Source organism: Actinia tenebrosa, unplaced genomic scaffold (genome assembly GCF_029948245.1).
Source record: "Actinia tenebrosa isolate PJP-AT-01 unplaced genomic scaffold, QUT_ActTen_1.0 PGA_scaffold2__45_contigs__length_23673736, whole genome shotgun sequence".
Taxonomy (NCBI): domain Eukaryota; kingdom Metazoa; phylum Cnidaria; class Anthozoa; order Actiniaria; family Actiniidae; genus Actinia; species Actinia tenebrosa.
The window spans coordinates 23,161,445-23,182,548 of NW_028292579.1; the positions used below are offsets into that span (position 1 = coordinate 23,161,445).

General features: G+C 36.6%; 3 protein-coding genes across 4 annotated transcripts in view; 2 read left to right on the forward strand and 1 right to left on the reverse strand.

The window, feature by feature from the left end:
• The window catches only part of LOC116307890 (membrane-bound transcription factor site-1 protease), a 29,119-nt gene extending 9,887 nt beyond the window's left edge, over positions 1-19,232 (reverse strand). For both annotated transcript variants that reach the window (XM_089033758.1, XM_089033757.1), the window contains exons 1-15: positions 18,914-19,232; positions 17,896-18,047; positions 15,690-15,795; positions 15,200-15,287; positions 14,628-14,655; positions 14,102-14,176; positions 12,974-13,133; positions 11,688-11,797; positions 10,944-11,060; positions 10,535-10,602; positions 9,735-9,837; positions 1,113-1,189; positions 953-1,027; positions 607-707; positions 11-74 (exon numbers count right to left, since the gene is read on the reverse strand). In XM_089033758.1, the coding sequence (XP_088889884.1) occupies positions 11-74; positions 607-707; positions 953-1,027; positions 1,113-1,189; positions 9,735-9,837; positions 10,535-10,602; positions 10,944-11,060; positions 11,688-11,797; positions 12,974-13,133; positions 14,102-14,176; positions 14,628-14,655; positions 15,200-15,287; positions 15,690-15,795; positions 17,896-18,047; positions 18,914-19,097 (1,508 nt within the window). In that variant the 5' untranslated portion in view covers positions 19,098-19,232. The remainder of the gene's footprint in view (positions 1-10; positions 75-606; positions 708-952; positions 1,028-1,112; positions 1,190-9,734; positions 9,838-10,534; positions 10,603-10,943; positions 11,061-11,687; positions 11,798-12,973; positions 13,134-14,101; positions 14,177-14,627; positions 14,656-15,199; positions 15,288-15,689; positions 15,796-17,895; positions 18,048-18,913) is intronic.
• LOC148909631 (uncharacterized) lies at positions 2,587-8,188 on the forward strand. The gene is made up of 8 exons (XM_089033627.1): positions 2,587-2,770; positions 3,125-3,343; positions 4,134-4,246; positions 4,322-5,362; positions 5,678-6,686; positions 6,957-7,041; positions 7,138-7,339; positions 7,514-8,188. Exons 1-8 carry the CDS (start codon positions 2,587-2,589, stop codon positions 8,186-8,188), a joined length of 3,528 nt encoding a protein of 1,175 aa, XP_088889753.1.
• A 348-nt stretch (positions 19,233-19,580) lies between the features above and the next one.
• Positions 19,581-20,826, forward strand: LOC148909632 (uncharacterized). The gene is made up of 2 exons (XM_089034482.1): positions 19,581-19,951; positions 20,247-20,826. Exons 1-2 carry the CDS (start codon positions 19,751-19,753, stop codon positions 20,511-20,513), a joined length of 468 nt encoding a protein of 155 aa, XP_088890608.1. The 5' UTR covers positions 19,581-19,750; the 3' UTR covers positions 20,514-20,826.
• The last annotated feature ends 278 nt before the right edge of the window (positions 20,827-21,104 follow it).

A 21,104-nucleotide genomic window follows, 5' to 3' on the forward strand; every position in this document is an offset into this window, starting at 1 on the left:
ATCTAATTACCTTGCTTGTGGTTTGTAACTGTTGAGGATCTGATAGGCTTTGATGAGGTCTAGCTTCCCATGTCCTAAAATAAAATACAATGACATGTTATAAACAACAGGAAGAAATCCATGGAAAATAGTACAATTAACAAGCTGTGCAGCTTGTCTCAATGACTATGTGATGTGGTAACCTGCAGAACAATGTCTCACACATAACCACTCTTTATGTAGCTTGTTGTATGCTGATAACAGCTTGTGCAGGGTGCACAAGATAATGTGAGCTACATGTGAGAAGACAATGCCATGCAACAAATGCACAATATTGTTGCCATGATTTACAAATGCTTCAAAAAGGTGCAGTTAACACTCAATAAATTCCAAATCATTATCATGAGGTAAGTTGCAGATAAATGTTGTTCATATATGAGGATTCAGTTCTTTCCTGGCAGCACCCTTTTTGCAACTTTTTTCTATTACTTATTATTTGTTTTGAAATAAAGTTATTATATTAACTACAACGTTTTGTGTAACTTGTTTCATCAAGTAATCTATAGCACTACAATGTTGTGAATAACTAGCTGCTCAATTCGGTGGCCAGGTAATTAGGTATCTTACCTTGTTCAAAGATATTAAACCCAGGCAATCTTCTTGCAGAAGCCATTAATGCTTGCTTCACACTTGCTGGGTTGATAGCACTGCCACGATGCTTCACAGCACTATCAGAAAATTAGAATTGTGAACTAGAACTGGATTTTTTACTATCGCAACATGCAACAAAAAATTGGAGGCTTCAGGTTGTAATTCATTTATTTGTCAAACAATATTAGAGAAGTCAGCTTAGAAACATGCTACAAAACCTTAACCAAACTTATTTTAAACAGCTGTATAATTACCAAATAATAATTACCTAATTAACAATAATTAATAATAATAATAATAATTAATAATTGATAATAATTACCTAAGTAACAAGCTTATAGCTCCAGCAACTACAGGAGATGCCACACTTGTGCCTGACAATGATCGACAGCCACCTCTGTGAAAATACAATAGTTTACAGTTTCCATGTTAATCATTAGTACAGGGTAAAGCAAAGAAAGAACTATATTTGGATAACTTACTTTAAGCTTGATCCTCTGACTCCTGATCCATAGGTGACAATATCTGGCTTGACACGCCCATAACCACCAGGTAATTCCTAGTATTAACCATACGAAATTCAGTATTTGATAACATGAATGGAAAATTTATGACATGAAAAAATGAGATCTTGAAGAGACCTGAAAGGCAAGGGCACTTACTTATGTTTTAACGCCCTTGAAAATAAGATATTAAGAGAGGCTGTCCGTAAATATTGACTATTGTCGGAAAAAATTTAAAAATGAAAATTTTCTTTTCCTTACCAGAAGATTACATTAGTTGAACTGATTCTCAGAAAAAAATAAAAAACTTGAAAAAAACAATTTTCTCGCCGAAAAATGACATTTTCGGTTTTCTCGCTTCCAGGCGGGTTTTCAAGGGTGAAAAGTACGCCTCGTTATGAACTCTCTAAAAAGTTTCATTTCAATGCAAACTAAAAACCAATACAATATTTTGATAGAACACATAATAGTTGACATTCACATTATAAACTTATTACGATTAATATAAGATTGATTATTTAGTGAATTTTTGAATCTTTGACATTTTTTCAGTACAAAAAATACATCAAAATCAGGGCATCTTTTTAGCCATTTCTACATCGCCTATAGATTCAAAACTATATCTTGGTGAAAGAAGCAATGTTTCGTCTACACGAAAATGCAATAATATTTTTGGGCTACTCATTTTTTTAAACACGAGAGCTCATAACGCAAGCTGCTCTGAGGTCAAATTTAGTGAAAAACTTCTGGTACTTTGGTCACGCAACTGGCATTGAATGAAAGCAAACTGGCGACAAAACGCAATCATGTCTATTTATATACATCGTTAATGATAAAGAAAGAAATAAAGAACATCTGAACGCTGTTTTTAGCTTTAAAAACACATACCTTAACCAGAATTTATGGAAATCTCGATGACTGCGCGTACGATGCTATGTTGTTGTCGCCTTTATCGGCTCTGCATTATTAAAGTACAAAGTTGACCAAAGTTTGCTTTTAATTTCCACGGCCGGTGAGTCTTCCTCAGTTCTATTATACATCCTGAACCCATCTTCAGAAATATTGGCATGATATTTGAAATATGATTAAGGGAATATTTTAAGTAAGTAACAAAGATGCGAAACGAGCTAATTATTTAAACGAGAGCGTGACGCCGTTACACACAGGAAGCCCGGTCAAATACTTTCTAACAGAGTCGGAAGAAGTACTTTGTCATTTTTCAATTTCACGATCATGTATTTTAGATATCTATTTATTGTTTGCCTTTCAATGCAATTGATTGATCTGTTAGAATATCGATAGATTTTTCGCTTTATTTATGTTTTGTTACATCGTTTTCTACGGAAGAGAAATGAAATTGACAACCTTTTTCAGCACGCGCGTGTCCACGTGCCCTTCCTTATGTTATTTACGCAGTGTTTTGAACGACGCTGAGAATAATTCGCGACGAATAATGGCAACATGTGATTATTCCAACTTTGTGGGTGGTCCTTGTGGTCCCAGCAAGTTTAATCCATCTAATACCAAATGCATATCAATTACAAATTGCAAGAAAGAAATCAGAGGTCATTTGAAGACTTTCCGAACGTTTGATTCTTCCGTCGATACCGAAATCTCTCTTCTACTAGCAAGAGCAGGTATGTTTTCATGAAGTTATATAATGACCCAAATATGCTTGACTGATCGCCGTATATATACCCCATACGTCTCTAACGTATTGGCAGTTTGTTTTAAACTATGTAAAACTTGACTATTGAAGGAGAGAAGATCAAGACGTGGAAGATTCTTCAGTGGGACTTCACTCTGGAAATGTGATTGACACCAAACAAAATTTGTGTATATTGTAAATATTATTTTTAAAAAACTTTTTTTCTAAGCTGTCTCACATAGTCCAAACTTCAAAAAGGCTTCATGGCTTATATCTCCGGTTAACATCTATTAGGCGGTAAACTGGTCCAATTCTAATAACTCTCTCTTTTCCGATATTGTAGGTATTTTCGAACAAGACGATAATGCACTAAAGCGATCTATTTGTCCTCGACATAGAGATAAATTTGGCGTGAGTTGGGTTTGCAACAAGAAAATGTGTGCTGTCCCTACAGAGTGGGCTCCTCATAAAACATACCCCAGAAAAGGTGATCGCGGAATCAATCTTGTACAGTCCAAACGACTATTTGATCTCACGTCAGTGCTCGTTCCGGTTGGTTCACGTAAGTTCGCATTTAACCGATTATTTTTCTCATCGATGATTTATCATTCTCATCAAAATCATCATGTCATCATGCATGATTATCGTCATCATCATCATCATCATCATCCATGTTTATCATCATCATCACCATCATCCATGTTTATCATCATCATCACCATCATCCATGTTTATCATCATCATCACCATCACCCATGATTATCATCATCATCACCATCATCCATGTTTATCATCATCATCACCATCACCCATGATTATCATCATCATCACCATCATCCATGTTTATCATCATCATCACCATCATCCATGTTTATCATCATCATCACCATCACCCATGATTATCATCATCATCATGCATGATTATCGTAATTATTTAATTGTTGATTCTCCTGGTTCAATTGCCCTATTTCACTATGACGTCACATTGAAACAATCTATTGTTTAAACGCAAAGGATCATGGTCGTCGGACGGGGTCAAATCAACGCAAATTAACCGATAATTGTTCTAAAATCCGTATCAATTCACGAAGAGAAGTAGAATACCCAGAAAACGCTCAGATATATATTAACACACATTATATCTGAATACCAGGCCATTTTAGATTAAACTGTTTCGCTAGGAGCAAATTTTGTCGAATTTCCTGTTGCATTTGGCAATTCTATCCCCCACATAAACAAGCAGTGACGTGAAATAGGGCAATTACTCACACATAATAATATTCATAATAATGATAATTTGTTATTATTTCATGATTTACACGATTACAATGCTCTCTTTATTATCCCCACAGCTATATGCAAGCGGTGTCGTCTGTCTTTAGGGGGCGCAGAGCTAAACATTAGTCAAAAAGAGCAAGATCAATCCATGAACAATGCATCATGCCCATCATCTGATACAGAAAAAGTAATCAATATAAGAAATTCTTTCATAGTGTTGCTTCCAAACTATTAATTTTGTGTGTGAATATTTTGTTTAAAGAATGACTCTCTAACCGACCTAAGTGGCATATGCTCTGAAATGGAAAACCTGTACATCGCGCTAGAAGATTCAAGTCAGTTCATCCCAGAAAACACCAGCAGTAGTAGTTCCAGTGAACAACTTAGCTTAACTACCTCGAAGAAAGATTCAAGTCTACTTATCCGTCGCGCAAAGTTAAATGCGTTTCTTGATGCTAGTGGAAGAGCCAACATATCAAAGACAAGTAAAGCATGGAATCATTTATCTTCCCATTCTCAGAATAAATATATCAGCCAGACCAAAGATGCAGTTGTAGCAGTTTTAGAAGTTATTCAACCAAATGATCCACGGTGTTTATGGGAAGATCTGAAACGCTCACATTCTGTAGAGAAAGCGTTAGGTGCTCATGATATTATTGAAAAGACCTACTTAACAGCATTGGCTGAAGCTTACGATAACGCAGATAGTTGGGACACCCGACGACAAGTATTATCTTTTATGGCAGACCTAGTTCCTTACTCCACTATTCAAGCGTACATTCCAGGGATTACTGATTTCAGAGTAAAGGCTGCCCGTCATCACCAATTACAACATGGGCGTGGTGCATTATTGCCTGAAACTCAAAGTCCAAAATTGCGCATCAACCCCTCTCAACTGGATCACTTCTTATCTTTCATAACAAGCTCTCACGTCGTTCAAGATCTGCCTTTTGGCCAGCGGTATCTACAACTCTCAAATGGGCAGATTCTCCAAACACCTAACGTCATCAGGACTATGGTGCCACAGCGTATTATCGACCAGTACACTCAGTATTGTAAAGAAGTTAGCTTTATCCCATTCAGCGCTTCCACCATGAGACGAATTTTGTCATCATGCAGTGCCTCAGTTCGCAAATCTTTACAGGGTCTAGATTACATAGCTGCCGAAGGGTCTAAAGCATTTGATGATTTGCTGTCTATCTCCCAGAAGCTTTGTGATTATGGGTGCCTCGAAAAAATCGTTTTGAAACAACTTGATCTGTCATTGAGAAAAGGAAAACAATACCTCAAAGGCGATTATAAGGTATTACTTGTCTGAATTATTTTGTACGAATCGTTATCATTCATTTCACCGGCAAATACGTTTCCCATGTGCTCCACCCTCAAACTGCGCATGTTGAAATAAGATGATCATAAAAGGTGCAACTGGATGAAGTGAGTGCAGTCTTCTTATTATCGAAAATCGTTATCGCGCAATCCTGATTGCGAGCGTTAAAGTAGTTTACAAAAAAAAAAAAAACTTAAAGGAATCCAAAATGTTTCTCTAAACGACGATCTAATAACCTATCAGGTAATGGTTAAATTTTTTTTCTTACAAAGGTTTTTTTTTACTGATCAGGTGCACATAGCTGTTTTGTCTAATATTGTTGACCACTGCATCTCGTACGCTTTGAGCGATCCAAAAGATGAGCACTTCAAGACCGTTGCGTGCGTTCATGCTCACGATGAGCGTTGTGCATCATGCGAGGAGTTAAAAAACGCAATAAAGGAAGTGGAGACAAAACTACTTAGTTCCGGTTCAGCATTAACGAATGATGATCGAGACGACCTTGAGTATATGTTCAAGCAAGCTGTTGCAGCAATTAACGCCTGGAAGGCACACCAGCTACGATCTACGCAGCAAGATAGGGCTCGTATTGACATATTGCGAAGACTGGGACCAACGTCTGTGTTTGTAACCAATGACTGGGCGATGAAATTCTTGCCGCAAAAGTATAGGGAGACGCAGGCTGATTGGTTTGCGAAGCGTGGCATATCCTGGCACATTAGTGTTGTTGTGCGGAAGGTGAAGGATGTTATACAACACCAGACGCTTGTGCATATTGTCAAAAACACAACACAAGACGCCATGACCGTCATTGCTTTGATGAAGCATACGTTATTGCAGCTTAAGAAAGAACATCCTGAACTTGACACAGCATATTTTCGGCAAGACAACGCCGGCTGTTATCACAGCGTGGCACTTTTATCTGCATGTCGACATCTAGCTAAAACAGGTATCAAGGTAGAGAGGGTGGATTTTAGCGACCCCCAGGGGGGCAAAGGACCCTGTGACAGGAAAGCCGCTACGATCAAATCTCATGTACGCCGTTATATTAACGAGGGAAATGACGTAACGACCGCGGAGGAACTTTTCAACGCTATGGTATCGCATGATAGAGTAAAAGGTGTCCGGGTGGCCCTCCTAGATAACGCAAAAATGCAGGTGTCAATGGCCGAATGGAAATGGAAAGGCGTGAACAGCTTAAACAACTTTTTGTATAGAGATAAAAAACAACAAACGGTCCAAGTGTGGAGAGCCTACGACATCGGCAAAGGCAAAGAGCTTTCCTGGAGTAAATTGGAAGGTACGTACCGTTTTTGTTTATCATCATGAACATCGTCATCATTATGCATCATCATTAATTTCATGGATCATCATGACCATTGTCATTATGCATCATTTTCGCCATCATCGTCATCATGCATCATCTTGATTTTTCATCATCAGTCATTATGATGATGATCACTCATCATTTCATCGCTATTTGTTATTATTACTTATTATTATTGAATTTACTATTGTGTATTATTTTTTTATGAGAATAGTTTTTTAAATGATTCGTACATGCTATTAGGCAAAGGAAGTCCTTTCAAGTGCACTGTAGAGGAGATAGAGTTCTCAGAGGGTGATTTCGTAGACGCCGCTACCAAACCAATTAGGTATAATAATATTTATAAAACATGTAATATACATATTACTCATATATGTATATATATATATTATAGGTTTATATATTTATATATCTTTTTGGTCAGCTCCTTGGATAAAGATAACTCCAAGTCAGATCTAAAAGTAGAAGATGCAGTAACAGAGGACTGCACACCTGAAGGTGACGTTCAATTGCCGGCTGACGCATTGTATTCATGTCCAAAGGAAGGATGTGTTAAAGCTTTTCAAAGGCACAGCAGTCTTGAGAACCACATGTTCTATGGAACCTGCATTATTAAAGCGGAAAACGTAATCTTGCACAGAAAAAATGTAATCTTACATTACCGAAATAATAACCCGGTATTTAGTTTATAGAGAGATGTTTATATTGCCAAGTCTGGACTTAACAAATATTCCCTTAATAAAAACGGACTTTTAAATGAGCTTTAAACTAACAGTATTACTTTTCATTATATATATAAGGAAACTCTCCTGGACAAGGCTAAAATATTGTATCGGGAGAAACTATCACAAGAAGGATCGTGCAGCCAACCAGTTGTCCTGGGTACCAGCGGTGCATCTTCAACTGCTCAGTCTACATTAGAGGTTCTGCAAATGGGATGGGCTTTAAAGATTTCAAAGCAGGGCGAAAGATTTAATGAAAACCAAAAAAAGTACCTCAATGCCAAATACCAGATAGGTCAGGATACTGGCAACAAAGCGGACCCCGAACAAGTGTCTCGCGACATGAGGCGAGCAAAAAGCGAAACAGGGGAACGTCGCTTCACGGTTAAAGAATTTTTGTCGGCCCAACAAATACAGTCCTATTTTTCAAGGACCTCTGCAAAGTTGAAGCATGCAGGTGCAGGCCAAGCACACGACATAGAGGCCGCTGAAGATCAAAGTTGTTACAGCTCTATCCGTGATAACATCCTGAGAGAATGCCAGCTAAGTCATCCCATTATTTATGATACATACAACGTTTGCGAGCTTTATGCAGCTAAAAACCTTAAAAAGCTCACTGTTGTAATGTTGCACAACATTTGCGTTTTCTTCAACATGGATGAGGACTCTTCTCACAAGAAACGCAAGGCACCTTATCTGGCATTCATAAGTGAACTTGTTCAATCGTGTACGTGCACAAGAAGCAGCTCCTGAGAGTTTTACAGCTACTAAACGCTTAATTTGGGTATTGTTAACAGAAACAAGAAAAGAAAAGAACATGTAATCATTGATCTCTCGTATTGCGACGCTGCTCTCTTTTGAAAGATTTACGGCAAAACGGTGCCTTTCCTGTGTGTATGTCTTCCGACTCTGTTAGAAAGTATTTGACCGGGCTTCCTGTGTGTAACGGCGTCACGCTCTCGTTTAAATGATTAGCTTGTTTCGCATCTCTATTATTCACTTAAAATATTCCCTTAATCATATTTCAAATATCGTGCCAATATTTCTAAAGATGGGTTCAGGATGTATAATAGAACTGAGGAAGACTCACCGGCCGTGGAAATTAAAAGCAAACTTTGGTCAACTTTGTACTTTAATAATGCAGAACCGATAATGGCGACAACAACATAGCATCGTACGTGCAGTCATCGAGATTTCCATAAATTCTGGTTAAGGTATGTGTTTTTAAAGCTAAAAACAGCGTTCAGATGTTCTTTATTTCTTTCTTTATCATTAACGATGTATATAAATAGACATGATTGCGTTTTGTCGCCAGTTTGCTTTCATTCAATGCCAGTTGCGTGACCAAAGTACCAGAAGTTTTTCACTAAATTTGACCTCAGAGCAGCTTGCGTTATGAGCTCTCGTGTTTAAAAAAATGAGTAGCCCAAAAATATTATTGCATTTTCGTGTAGACGAAACATTGCTTCTTTCACCAAGATATAGTTTTGAATCTATAGGCGATGTAGAAATGGCTAAAAAGATGCCCTGATTTTGATGTATTTTTTGTACTGAAAAAATGTCAAAGATTCAAAAATTCACTAAATAATCAATCTTATATTAATCGTAATAATTTTATAATGTGAATGTCAACTATTATGTGTTCTATCAAAATATTGTATTGGTTTTTAGTTTGCATTGAAATGAAACTTTTTAGAGAGTTCATAACGAGGCGTACTTTTCACCCTTGAAAACCCGCCTGGAAGCGAGAAAACCGAAAATGTCATTTTTCGGCGAGAAAATTGTTTTTTTCAAGTTTTTTATTTTTTTCTGAGAATCAGTTCAACTAATGTAATCTTCTGGTAAGGAAAAGAAAATTTTCATTTTTTAAATTTTTTCCGACAATAGTCGATATTTACGGACAGCCTCTCTTAAATATAAATAATTATTATATAGTTGGGATAGTACGCCGGCACTGATTGGTAGAAAACTGTGCTTTATTAGTGAACGGAGCACAGTGCGGACACTATCCAAGAGTGTGTACAGTGCCAAAATAAAATTAGTAGCTATATAATAAAAAGAATAAAACAGCTTTTTCCATTTAGTAATAAGGCACGCAGGAAGCAAACTCGCCTACTGCTCGAGCTTCTCCTTACACCTCTTTCGTGCTTACCCCACTTCTTGCGTGCTTTATTACTGAACGGAGCATGGAAAAAGCTGTTTATTTGTTAATGAGATCTTGATCAGATGTGAGAGGCAAGTGCACTTTTTAATGCTACAACACCCTTGAAAATAAGATATTAAATATAAATAATCTCACCCATGTGGTCATTCCTCTGGAGGAAAACCTGGCAATATGGTCATCAAAGTTAATACCACCAACTCCAATCACATCCATTTGATCTGCTGGATTGTTGAGGGTCCTACAAAGGAACAATAATAATTAGTAAACATCACTTCATTGATATCAGGACTTGTCAACCTTCTGGCTCTTTCCCTGTTTCCTAACTTAAAAATGTTTTGTAATCAAGGCTAATAGGTCAATACAATACAAGGAGGACAACTGTGATATAACTGCTATTGGTAAGTATTATATTGCACTTAATATCAAAGTATGTGATGCATATCATATTGCAGTTTCCTTTTGTCCATGTCATATCACTCAACATCTTCTCTTTCAATAGATGTTATTACAGTTGACAGGGCTTTCAGAATCAGCCGGCGACCGCCAGAGCTCTGTCGAATGCTTTGAAGTTTAAGATGTGAATTGAACCTCATCAAGCACTTTTTTCACAGCCAGCTACTTCAGACTTATCACCAACTACTCAAAAACATTCTGAAAAATATTCCTGGTAGAGTATTCAGCCAACCATTTTTGGCTTTTGTAGTCAATGCAAATCAACCCTAACTAATTCAAACTGGTTAGAGCTGTGCTCTGGGGTCATACATGGACTGTATAGCGGCTGCCAGAGGCACCTTCACATGCTTTCAGTTCGATCCCATTGAGCTGCGCCACTGTTGTACTTGCAGTGGTGATAAGCGATGACAAGTATTTTATTTACAAGTTTTGCAAGTGAGGCTAAATTGCCAATACTGACTGTGATAGTGCAGTTTACTTACCCATAGAGTGGTCCATCGTTACCAATAGCAGACACCATTACCACACCATTGGCTGTCAGCTCCCAGACCTAAAATATTAAAATACCTGTTAGTTGACCAGCTGAATTTTGCTTTCAAGATCACCAATCCTAATCAACATGATTGAAATGTGTACCCATTTCAGACCACATGCATTCCTTTGAATCCCTCTTGTGTTTGATTCCTGGACTCTGCAATATTATTGTTGGGTATCTTCCTTGATATGGGAGGTTTTCTTAATTCCGATTTCACCTGTGAGGTAGCTCTAGCTTGACTTTGTCAATCAGGGTATTGATAAAATTTGAAGTATGTATGTAGAATGTGCCATAAATGTTTCTAATATTTCACTAACCAGGGTGACGTTTTGTACCAAGAAATCATGTCTTATTACCTTGTCAACGAATGGCCGATCCATGAAGTCTGGTCCTCCAATACTCAGGTTGAGAACATTGAGTTTCTTGTGAATTGCATAATTGAAGGCATCAAGGAACCAGGATGTATAAGAGACCTATATAGAAATAATATAATTTAAGGGTACTGCTAATTTGTTTATGAATTCATACTGTACCTGGGTTATTTACGAATATACTGGACCCTAGGATTGATTATAATAATGGATGAATGGATAGATGAATGGATGGAAGAATGGATGGATGGATGGATGGATGAATGACTAGATGGAACTGCCAGGAGAGATGGGTACAGTAGAATGGTGGAGGAGTGGATTGATGAACAGATGGATGAATGGAAGGTTGGATGGATGCCTGGATAGTTGTGTGGATGGATCAACTAATCTGAATGAATGTAAGGATTTAAAGTATCATTAGACAGATGGATAAATAGAAGGATGGACAAAGGATTTTATGAGAGACTTTAGGAATACAGTGAATATACATGTATAGGTGGACAAACAGATTACATGTATAAAAAAAATGAGGAAGCAAGAGTCTAACTGAAAAAGAAGTCCAGTGTTCAGAAGAAACATGTATTGGGCTCCCTGTGTAGCGCATGCATGTTGGAGTAGGTCGAGCGACCATGGGGCAAGAAAGAATAAATTCAAGTTTAGGATCAAGATTGATCCTTGACAATAATTATTTTATGTATACTTTCGGTACATCCAGTCTTCTTATCCTACCTGATTATTAGTGAACACTCGAAAGATGTGTAACTCAGCATCGGGAGCAAACCCAAGGCACTCTTGAGAACTGGCTATCACCCCAGCAACAAAGGTACCATGACCAAGACCTGTATAAACAACAAGAAACATTATAGCACAGCTCTTAATGGTTATCTACATGTATGCCACATAAAGGCATGCATGTACTGTAGATGTATGAGGGTGACACTAATTATTATTGGTCAGTGTTTAGCGAACCTGTGGCCCTCATTTCATGATCAAATGAAAGAAATTTTGAATTTGAATTAAACTGCAGAGGGAGGAAAACTGGAGAAAAACTCTACATCATGTGATGCGGAGTCCAGAAATTGAACCTGAGATGTCAGGAGGTGAGTGTACATGTACTACTGCTACAACTTCCTTGATTCCCAAACTTTACTGACCTAAAGGTGCTGACACACAGATCACTCCGATTCAAATTTGTTGCTTGCAATGTTGCTTGCAATGTTGCACTGTCTGTCAGCACCTTAAGTCGTCATCTCTACCAAACTATACAGTACTTGTCAAATGATTATTTTACCAATGTCAGACATGATGCACTTGATGTGTTACCAATAACAGCAAGACAAAATAAGGCAAGGTGTCTGTATTTATCTCTGCAGCTTAGTGAGGTACATCAGACATGATTGGTCTGAAAACTTGTCTGTGCTGCATGGATACCATGTGCTCTGCTATTGCACTGCTACTAACCACTGTGTCGTTCACACTGGGAATATTGTGGGCTTGCTTCCCAGGTGAGCCACATATGTGATTTGAGTTGATTTGCTTTTCTCTACCTTGTATCAGGGTTTGCTTCTGGGCTCTCCAGTTTTAAATTTAATTGTGTGTGGTACCATATGTGTGGAGCAAACCTTGTGAAATAGCCCCTTATAACTATATAATTATACAATAGACCTTTCAGGGTTGGGTGTATTGTTTTTCTATTTCAGACCATGTGTCATTCCCTAGAGTATCATTTCTTTGTTTAACGGTTGCACATGATAAGACACATGAATATTATGAAAACAACTCAAACAAAGAATCTTATTCTCAAGAGAATGATACTTGGTCTAAAATGGGAAAACATTACACCTAAGCTGAAATGGTCTGACTGTATTATGACAACAGTGGTGAGAGGGGGTGCATCAGCAGAGAACATCACCTGTTGTTTTATGCCCTGCCTCGCCAGCAAACCCACACCTTACCACACAACAAACCAATGCCCAACTGATTGGCAGTTATAGCTTATAGTTTATAACCCTTACCATCATCAAGAGTTTTCTCTTCTGTCCAGTTTGTGCGGTCTTTTACTTTTTTAAAGTGTGGATGGTTCTTGGGTAGACCAGTATCAAACACAGCTACTCTGATGTCATCACCAGTAAATCCCATACCCCACAGGACATCAGCTTGCAGAACAAGAGAAATCTAGGAATATAGAAATATATATACTGTATATTAAATATTAGAATGAATATTAACTTGAGAGAAGAAATCATCTTAACAAAATTCAAATTTAGGGTCCTTCTAAGAGAGTAAGACAAGTTAAAGTCTACCATGCTTGGACCTTAATCAAAGCCATAAATTACAAATTACAAGTCAAGCAGTTTATGAATAATGTGCTAAATCAAGAAGAAGTGTAGGAGAAGTGTGACAGTTTGTATTTCTCAACACTTCTCATTTGACAAGTGTTCTGCCCACAGCCAATTATTAATGTTTTATATAATATTTTTATATATTGTTACAGTGTGCCGTGCCTAACCATGGCAACCAAATTATTTACTTACTAGTTACCCAATCAGACAGCGAGAATAGTCCCCTTTACAGTTCCCTGGGCCATCTCGAAAGGTAGCTGTGCCTTTGCATCGAAGCGAGACGAACGGTGAGCTTGCAATGACAAAGACAAGTGAATAATTGTCCAAGGTGTTAAAAAAGGTCTCCATCATTGCAAACTCACCGTTCATTTTGTTTTGATGCAAAGACACAGCTACCATTCAAGATGGTGCAGGGAACTGTGAAGGGGACTATTTGTGCATTTGCATTTGAACTCATTTAAAGATCACAAATATTTAAAATTATTTCATACTCTTTGCCATACAAACTTAAACAATGGCTAGGAATTTACCTAGGTGATACCTATTTTGGTCCCTTTGTTGATTCATATTGAGCACTTTAGTACAAAGTCTTTTAATTGATGGAAACATTTGGCAGGAAAGGATTCGACGACATTCATTTGGTAAAAGATAAGTTGGGTAGCCACTGTTTGGCATGTTGCACTGTAATACAATTTGACTATCCGTTCTTTAGGATGTGAATGGTGAAAATAGAAAATGCATGCTCATGTGATGTGCTCATGATAAGAAAAGTTTGAATCAGGTGTATGTCTAGTATTTTACCTGTTTTGGTACAGCTCTCATGAGATGACGGCCTCCTGGGTTGTGTCTATGTTGGTTATGCCACAAGCCTTGACCCTACAAGACAATCAAGATACTATAAACATCATTGTTTTTTTCTTTTTCTTTTTTTTTCTTCCTTTGTTTTGAATAATGTACTTTTCAATTAATATTCTTAGACAAAAAAAAATTGTAAAAAAAAAAAAAAAAATGTCTTTGTAAATAATATGTATATATTTTGTATTGAAAACACATGCTTGTAATTAATAATTTACACACTATTTAATTTAAAAAAAATTCAAAAAAATTAAAAACAAAAAACAAAAAAAAAGAAAAACCAAAAAAACCCAAAAGAAACATCATTGTTGACAATGACAGCTGCCCACTTGACAAAACACTATAATAGTGATGATAATCTGTAATCAGTTACTAAAACCTAACATTACACAAATGACACAAATCATTTGGAGTTTGGCTTCTGCCAATCAAAAAAATACAAACTCAGAAAGATTCAAAATTATCAACTTACCACTGCCAAACTTGATCTGGTTGTCCGCCTGCAGGAATGAAACAAGTTAACTTGATTTCCAGATTTTCCAGGGGCAACCACAAGTAGCCCAAATAACCAAAATCTCCATAATATTTTACTGAAGTTTTATATAATTCATTTCATTATTTCATTTTCAGAATTTCAAAGCTTAAAAAAAACATTTTCATTATTCAAGGAGTATTCATCGTACTTTTAAATGATTGATATACTTTTCAAGAGCTATTCAAGCGCCCTTGAAATTGTATAATAAATGGACCCCTCTCAAAAGTATTGTGGAAGCGAGGCTAACATGATGGAAATATGAAAGAAATCACACATTTTTCTCAATTGAATTTGTGGCATTTCTTTTGTATTTCCATGTTAGCCTCACATTCAAGACAATTTTAAGAAGGGTCCATGCAAAGGCATTTCAAGGATTTCAAGCTTGACCAGTGCAAACCCTGATAGACTAAACAGCATAAAATGCAATGAAAAAATTTCAGACATTTCTCACTCACTCAAAATGTGTGTTAAAAACCTAACATTTATGAAATGTGTTAACATTTGTTTACCTTGCCATAACACCAGATGAAAAACAACCTTCATCACCCTCTGCACAGTCACTAGTTTTTGAACTTTTATTTTTCTGTTCTGTTGGCTCTAAAGACAAAGAATTTAAGGTCAGTATTATACAATTTTAATGTGAGGCCAGTATATTCAGCTATTCAGCATATTCAAGGTGACCAAAATGTTATAAAAAATTGCTCAAAAATGCTGTTCTCCTTGATTGTTAGATTGACTCCTCAAAGTTTTTCGAAATATATGGTCATTTTGGTCATAGATTAAACTTTCAGACACACATTCGTGGGTCATGCCATTTTCCCACCAAAAATCTAAAAATCACAAAAAGTAAAAACATACAAATGTAAAGAATGATGATCTCTGTACTAATGACACATGAAACATTGATGTCAAACATTAAGAAGAAATATTTTGTAATAATAATTATTTAGTGCAAAATAAATTAAGTACAGCTTAACAGATTGTGATGGCTCGGTATACCTTTAACACTTCTTAAAAATCTTTGTACTTTCTTCTGGGATGTGACGGTTTTGATCATAGGATGTTTAGCAAGGGCTTTGACACCAAGTGCTGAATCACCTTTTAGCTGGTTGGAATAAAAAGAGAAACAGAACACGGTAAATAATAATTATTTTAATTTATAACTACTTAGTAATAAATCAGGTAATTTTAAAAAAAAGCTTACTTAAACTTAAAATGTAAATGATTTACTCATTAATTGATAATGTGTAATAACAGATATCCGGCGACAGCCTCCTGGACTAAACTAAATTAGTGATATACATGTAAGATCAAGCACCTGAGAAAAAAGTAATATGTTGATTTTGAGTTCTTTGTTGTGAAGGATTAATGTATATAATATTATCAATTATATAGTTACGATAGTATGTGCATGCTGATTGGTTGAAAACTGTGCTTTATTAGTGAACTGAGCACAGTGCTGACGCCATTTGCAAACGCGATGTGCTGCTAGATCCTGCAACCGTCTTTCTCTTTGCATAAATAAATTCAATACTGAAATAAAACTATATTATAATACGCCTAAGGCTTGTGATTTTCCTTACACTTCTTTCATGCTTATGTCACTTCCTGCATGCTTTATTACTGAATGGAGCAAGGGCGGATCCAGGGGGGGAGCAGAAAAAAATCAAAACAAAACTGAAGAATTAGATGCTTTTTTTTATTGTTTTCTGTTGTGTCCACGGAAGAAACTCAATTAGCCCCCCCCCCCCCCCCAATATTTTGGCTGGATCCACCTACATGGAGCATGGAAAAAACTGTTTTATTTAATGTTAAATAGTACAGCAATCCTTATTCTGCAATTAGTTACTGTACCTCTAATTTATCAATATTAATTTTCAGTTTTATGCAATTCCAAAAAAGAAACACATTATAACATGCAATAGCCTAGTGGAACCCAGTTCATGATAAATCTGTACGGCCTACCGGGCCATTACCTTGAATGACCGTTTCCCAGCTGTAACAGTTAAAACCAAAATCTCTAGAACAAAGGGGCCAAGTCATGACGAAAGTCCCCTAAAAAACCCAGATTTTATTAATTTAGGTAGTGGGTCCTGATAAATATCCCCTCCCTCCCCCTCAAAAACCTATTAAAATGCTCAATAGTGACTATTTATATACACATATAGGCTGTTGAGCAAACATACAAACAGACACTACATTCATTACTATAATTTGACTTTTAGGAAAAAAATAGGATTTCACCTCCAAAGGTGACGTGGTGGGTACCCCTCCCCTCTAAATTCTGGTCCTGTAAGATGACAATTTTTGTCTTGATGTTATTCCTAAAGCCGCTATCATATTTGCACAGTTGTTCTTACAAATGTACAGATAACACACAACTTAGAGTAATATGTACATTCGTATAAATTAGGTTTGAACACTGCACATGGTATTGTTAAATGTTAAACAAACCAATACAAAAACACCTTTAAACCTTTATATTTTAATTTGGCATGGCCAACTCACAGATTGAATTAGAATTTAGCTTCTCACAGTGTATGTTTTCCAGAAGAAGAGCAAGAGAACCCTGAAAACCCCTTAAAAAAATACTATTTCTCATGCTAAATAATTTTACAATATAATGATATAGCTGTTGTTTACATAGGTTTGTGAACTACTTTTTAAAATGTGATAAATAAATATAATTTCAAAAACATTCTGTGGAAATCCTTAGATTAACTAGCTAGTACTACCAACAACAAGTCATTATTAAAAAACTACTTGATTTTTTTTAAAAGAATATTTGTGTCTTAAAGTAATCTTCCTTCATGATTAAAAAGCTCGCTTCTCATTGGCTAAGGCAATGAAAATAATACCCCCCCCCCCCACTCCAATGATATCTGTAAGGCATTTTCAGTCCTTAATATCTCATAATTACTTTGAAGGATTCTTAATTAAAATGTGGCCTCTCTACTTTTTAATTACTTCATAATAAAAAAACTAATTATTTCAGAATACATTACGTTTCAGTGTAATCCCATGAAAATTGCATAATTAGTTTGCTAACGTAGTGCAATAGTATTTTGAATTGCATCATTCTATTTCATTTAAGAACTTAGAAAAATTCCAAATATAGGGTAAATATTTATTTAGTGGTGATGAAAGTTTGACAAAAATTGCTTCAATCAGTTAAAGAAAAGAGGTACAGTGTAACAGTACTTACCAAGAGAAGGGAGAAATCACTAGGATAGTTACTAGCAGGGTTATGCCGAGGAATAATGTACCATGATAGAACACCAGAAGAGAGAAGTGCCGCTCCAACATACTTCTCTCTTGTAGATTCCGAATAGTATCCATTAAATACAACTATGAACTCTATAAAGAAAAAATGATGTCGTTATGAGATCTTAAAGTTAGTTTGTAATGAGTACATTAACTGAAATATTAAAAGAAAAAAAAAGAAGTCAAAGGTAGCGGTAGGAAAAAACATGAATATTAAAAAGAAGAGAAGAGAAGAGAAGAGAAGAGAAGAGAAGAGAAGAGAAGAGAAGAGAAGAGAAGAGAAGAGAAGAGAGCTATGAGCCTATGTCTCTATCTTGACTCATGCCAGTGGATATTTTATTGGCTCGGTAAAATAAATTTCCATTGGAGATTGTAACCAATAAAATATAAAATATAAAATAAAATGAAATAAAATGATGATGTATATGGATATAGAAACACAGTCTAACCCCCCTCCCTCCCTCTCTCTTAGTCCTATGAATAAACTTTGAACTTCGCTTAAGGCCATAAATACCATGGTTTGGTTGCCAATGCAATATTATAAGATCGACTAAAAATGCGAGGGACACAACAGATCACTTTCAAAAAGTAACGACGGGTTTAAGTAATTCAAATGAATCAAAACACATACTTCTTGTACTTGTTAGCTAATGATTGGTCTTCAAATAGCCAAGACAATGTTTTTTTCTTACTTCAACCACGAGGGTCGTGGTAAATTATTATGGTATTTTTAATCAAAACTTGAATGAATTTTATTATTAAATGAATTAAAAGGTAATTGTTTTTGCTAAAAAGAGAATGAAAAGACTGGAAAACTATAAAAACAAGTTGGAAAGCAGGATTGACAAATAAAAACAAAGCTTAGTCACAACAAGAACGCACATGTGAAGGTCGTGTTGTAGCAACTATTTTTAGTGTTTTAACTCAACCTATAGAGTCAAAATAAAAACAGTACTTACCGTTTTCCACAACTGAAGATTTATAATCAAAATAGGTCGAATTTTGGCCTTTTCCTTGGGATGTTTTGTTCGTGCAGCTTTTAGTTTCGTCAGAGTACACTAACAAACACAGCAACACCACCACCACCACTTCTGTCCGAAATAACCATTTTTCTGTTATTTTCTCATCCCGAAACCGAGCCATAAGAAGGAAAGACGCTTTAGAAGACTACCGAGTTGATAAACTCCAATCCATTGGTGATGAATAGGGAGATTTCTGGGTTTAATTTAGGGAAATCTCGACCTATTTGGCGAATCTTCGTGTTCCATCACGTCTTGTGTAAAGCTTCTTCTATTTGAGTCACGTGGGGTAAATAGAAGATTTTGATTGGTACACGCGCGTGGTCACGGAAACGGAAATGGACGCTTTGGAATGTGTATACCAAAGTAACGCAACGTTAAATTGGTTGTAACACAATCTCAAAAATAAATAATTATTATTCTTTAAAAAATCATCAACATCAAAGTTCCTGATCGCGGTTGATCTATCTTTTGTAGACCTCTTCTAAGTTTTAAGATAAGAAACAATGATATTAACTACAGATAAAAACCCTTTTTAGGTATGGGGACGGGATTCCTGTGTTAAAAATTCCCCTCGGTCACGTGTTCCTCAGTTTGAGCTCGGAGGCTATCGATGTTTTTGAAATCTGTCGGTACTTTTCTCTTTAAATTTCGTATTCTTTGTAGCTTTTTTTATTGAGCGCAATCCAGTTGATAATGTAAAGTGATATTTGATCACGTGAGCAGGTGTGTCCACCAAAGCGGCATAAACTTCTCTTGCGGGACGCCTGAATTACGATGTCTAAATCAAGTAAAAGAGATCCCGAGTGTTCGAACTGTGGTATTCGTAAGTCTCAGCATTTATTTGGCCGAATGGATCGTCGTTGTCCTGGTCCTGATGAAGGAGATCGTCCACTTGAAGTGCCTTCTGCTGATCCTTTGGGACCAACTCCATCTGAGTTACTAGAAACTGAAGAACCATCAACATCAACAAACGAGGTAGATAGGACATATTTTAGAGGTCGGGTCCAGGGAAGGAAAGAGGTCAGGCAAGCTCATCGCGCTCAATACGTAAAATGAAATTATTTTAGAAACCAATTAGTGAACTTGGTCTTCCAAATATATGAATTTGTCCTCCTAATTTTGTATGCAGAGAAAATTATGCCTCAGTCTTCCAAATTTTGTGGCAACTGCCTCCCTCCCCCCCCCCTCCCCCCCCCCTCCCCCCCTCCTCCCCGGTCCTGGTTGTAGTACTTAATCAATGTATATTTTTAATTGTGTTTATTCTGGACAGATAACAGTAGACGAAGAAGAGTCAAATCCCCCTTCACCCCCTCCCCCAGGATTTGAAAAAGTTGAAGAATATTATTGGGAAGCAGCTAACTTTGATCGTAAGAATAGACCACCTGTCAATTTGCACACTGGAATTTATGCCTATCACGCTGATGACTGTCTGTGCAGTATGGCTGGATGGCCATGTTACAGAGATGGAGCAATATGGAGCTGTTGTGGAGAAACAGAAAAATACTGCATGTGTCCAGGAAAAAAGGAGGAAAAGTGACTGATTTTGGTTATCACATGCCAAATAGTAGACCCTTATAGCTTGGGCTAGTCCAGTCCTGGAATCATTTTCTATCCTCTCCAACACCAGAGTGAAGTTGGTGTCAGGTTTTAGAGTCAGATTTTTGAGTCAGGTTTTCGGATCTAGGGTCAGATTTTTTCCGGGGGGCGTCACATCATGTTGAACACAAAGTGCTCTATATTCGAAGAAACGCTTTGATTTACTATAAAACCCACACCAAGCTTTACTCACACGATATTTCTTGAGATTCGTTGTCTTTGGGGATCGAAACACTCACCTCAAAGAAAATAAACAGCGGTTTCAGATTTTTTGAGCTGTTTTATCTACTATCAACGGGCTTCATGCCACAAATCCTTCGAGTACCGCTCCCATATATCGAGTTACTGAACCCTTTTATTTCAAAATGTTGACGCACTTTTTCTTAACGAAAAATATCCATGCTTTACGTCGAATAAGCCAAGCCGTAGTTTGATGTCCAAATAAACTGTCGATGAAGCAGTGCACATAAAAGCATTAAGAAGCATTAAGAAATATTACTTGATGTCAGATTTTTGAGTCAGATTTTTCTGT

What these genes read in the sequence shown, in the direction of transcription:
- LOC148909631 (XM_089033627.1), top strand. Translation starts at nt 2,587, where the DNA reads ATGGCAACATGTGATTATTCCAACTTTGTGGGTGGTCCTTGTGGTCCC. An exon ending in GCTCGTTCCGGTTGGTTCAC is followed by an intron (nt 3,344 to 4,133) that starts GTAAGTTCGCAT and finishes TTATCCCCACAG; the next exon opens with CTATATGCAAGCGGTGTCGT. An exon ending in CATCATCTGATACAGAAAAA is followed by an intron (nt 4,247 to 4,321) that starts GTAATCAATATA and finishes TTTTGTTTAAAG; the next exon opens with AATGACTCTCTAACCGACCT.
- LOC148909632 (XM_089034482.1), top strand. Translation starts at nt 19,751, where the DNA reads ATGTCTAAATCAAGTAAAAGAGATCCCGAGTGTTCGAACTGTGGTATT. An exon ending in CATCAACATCAACAAACGAG is followed by an intron (nt 19,952 to 20,246) that starts GTAGATAGGACA and finishes TATTCTGGACAG; the next exon opens with ATAACAGTAGACGAAGAAGA.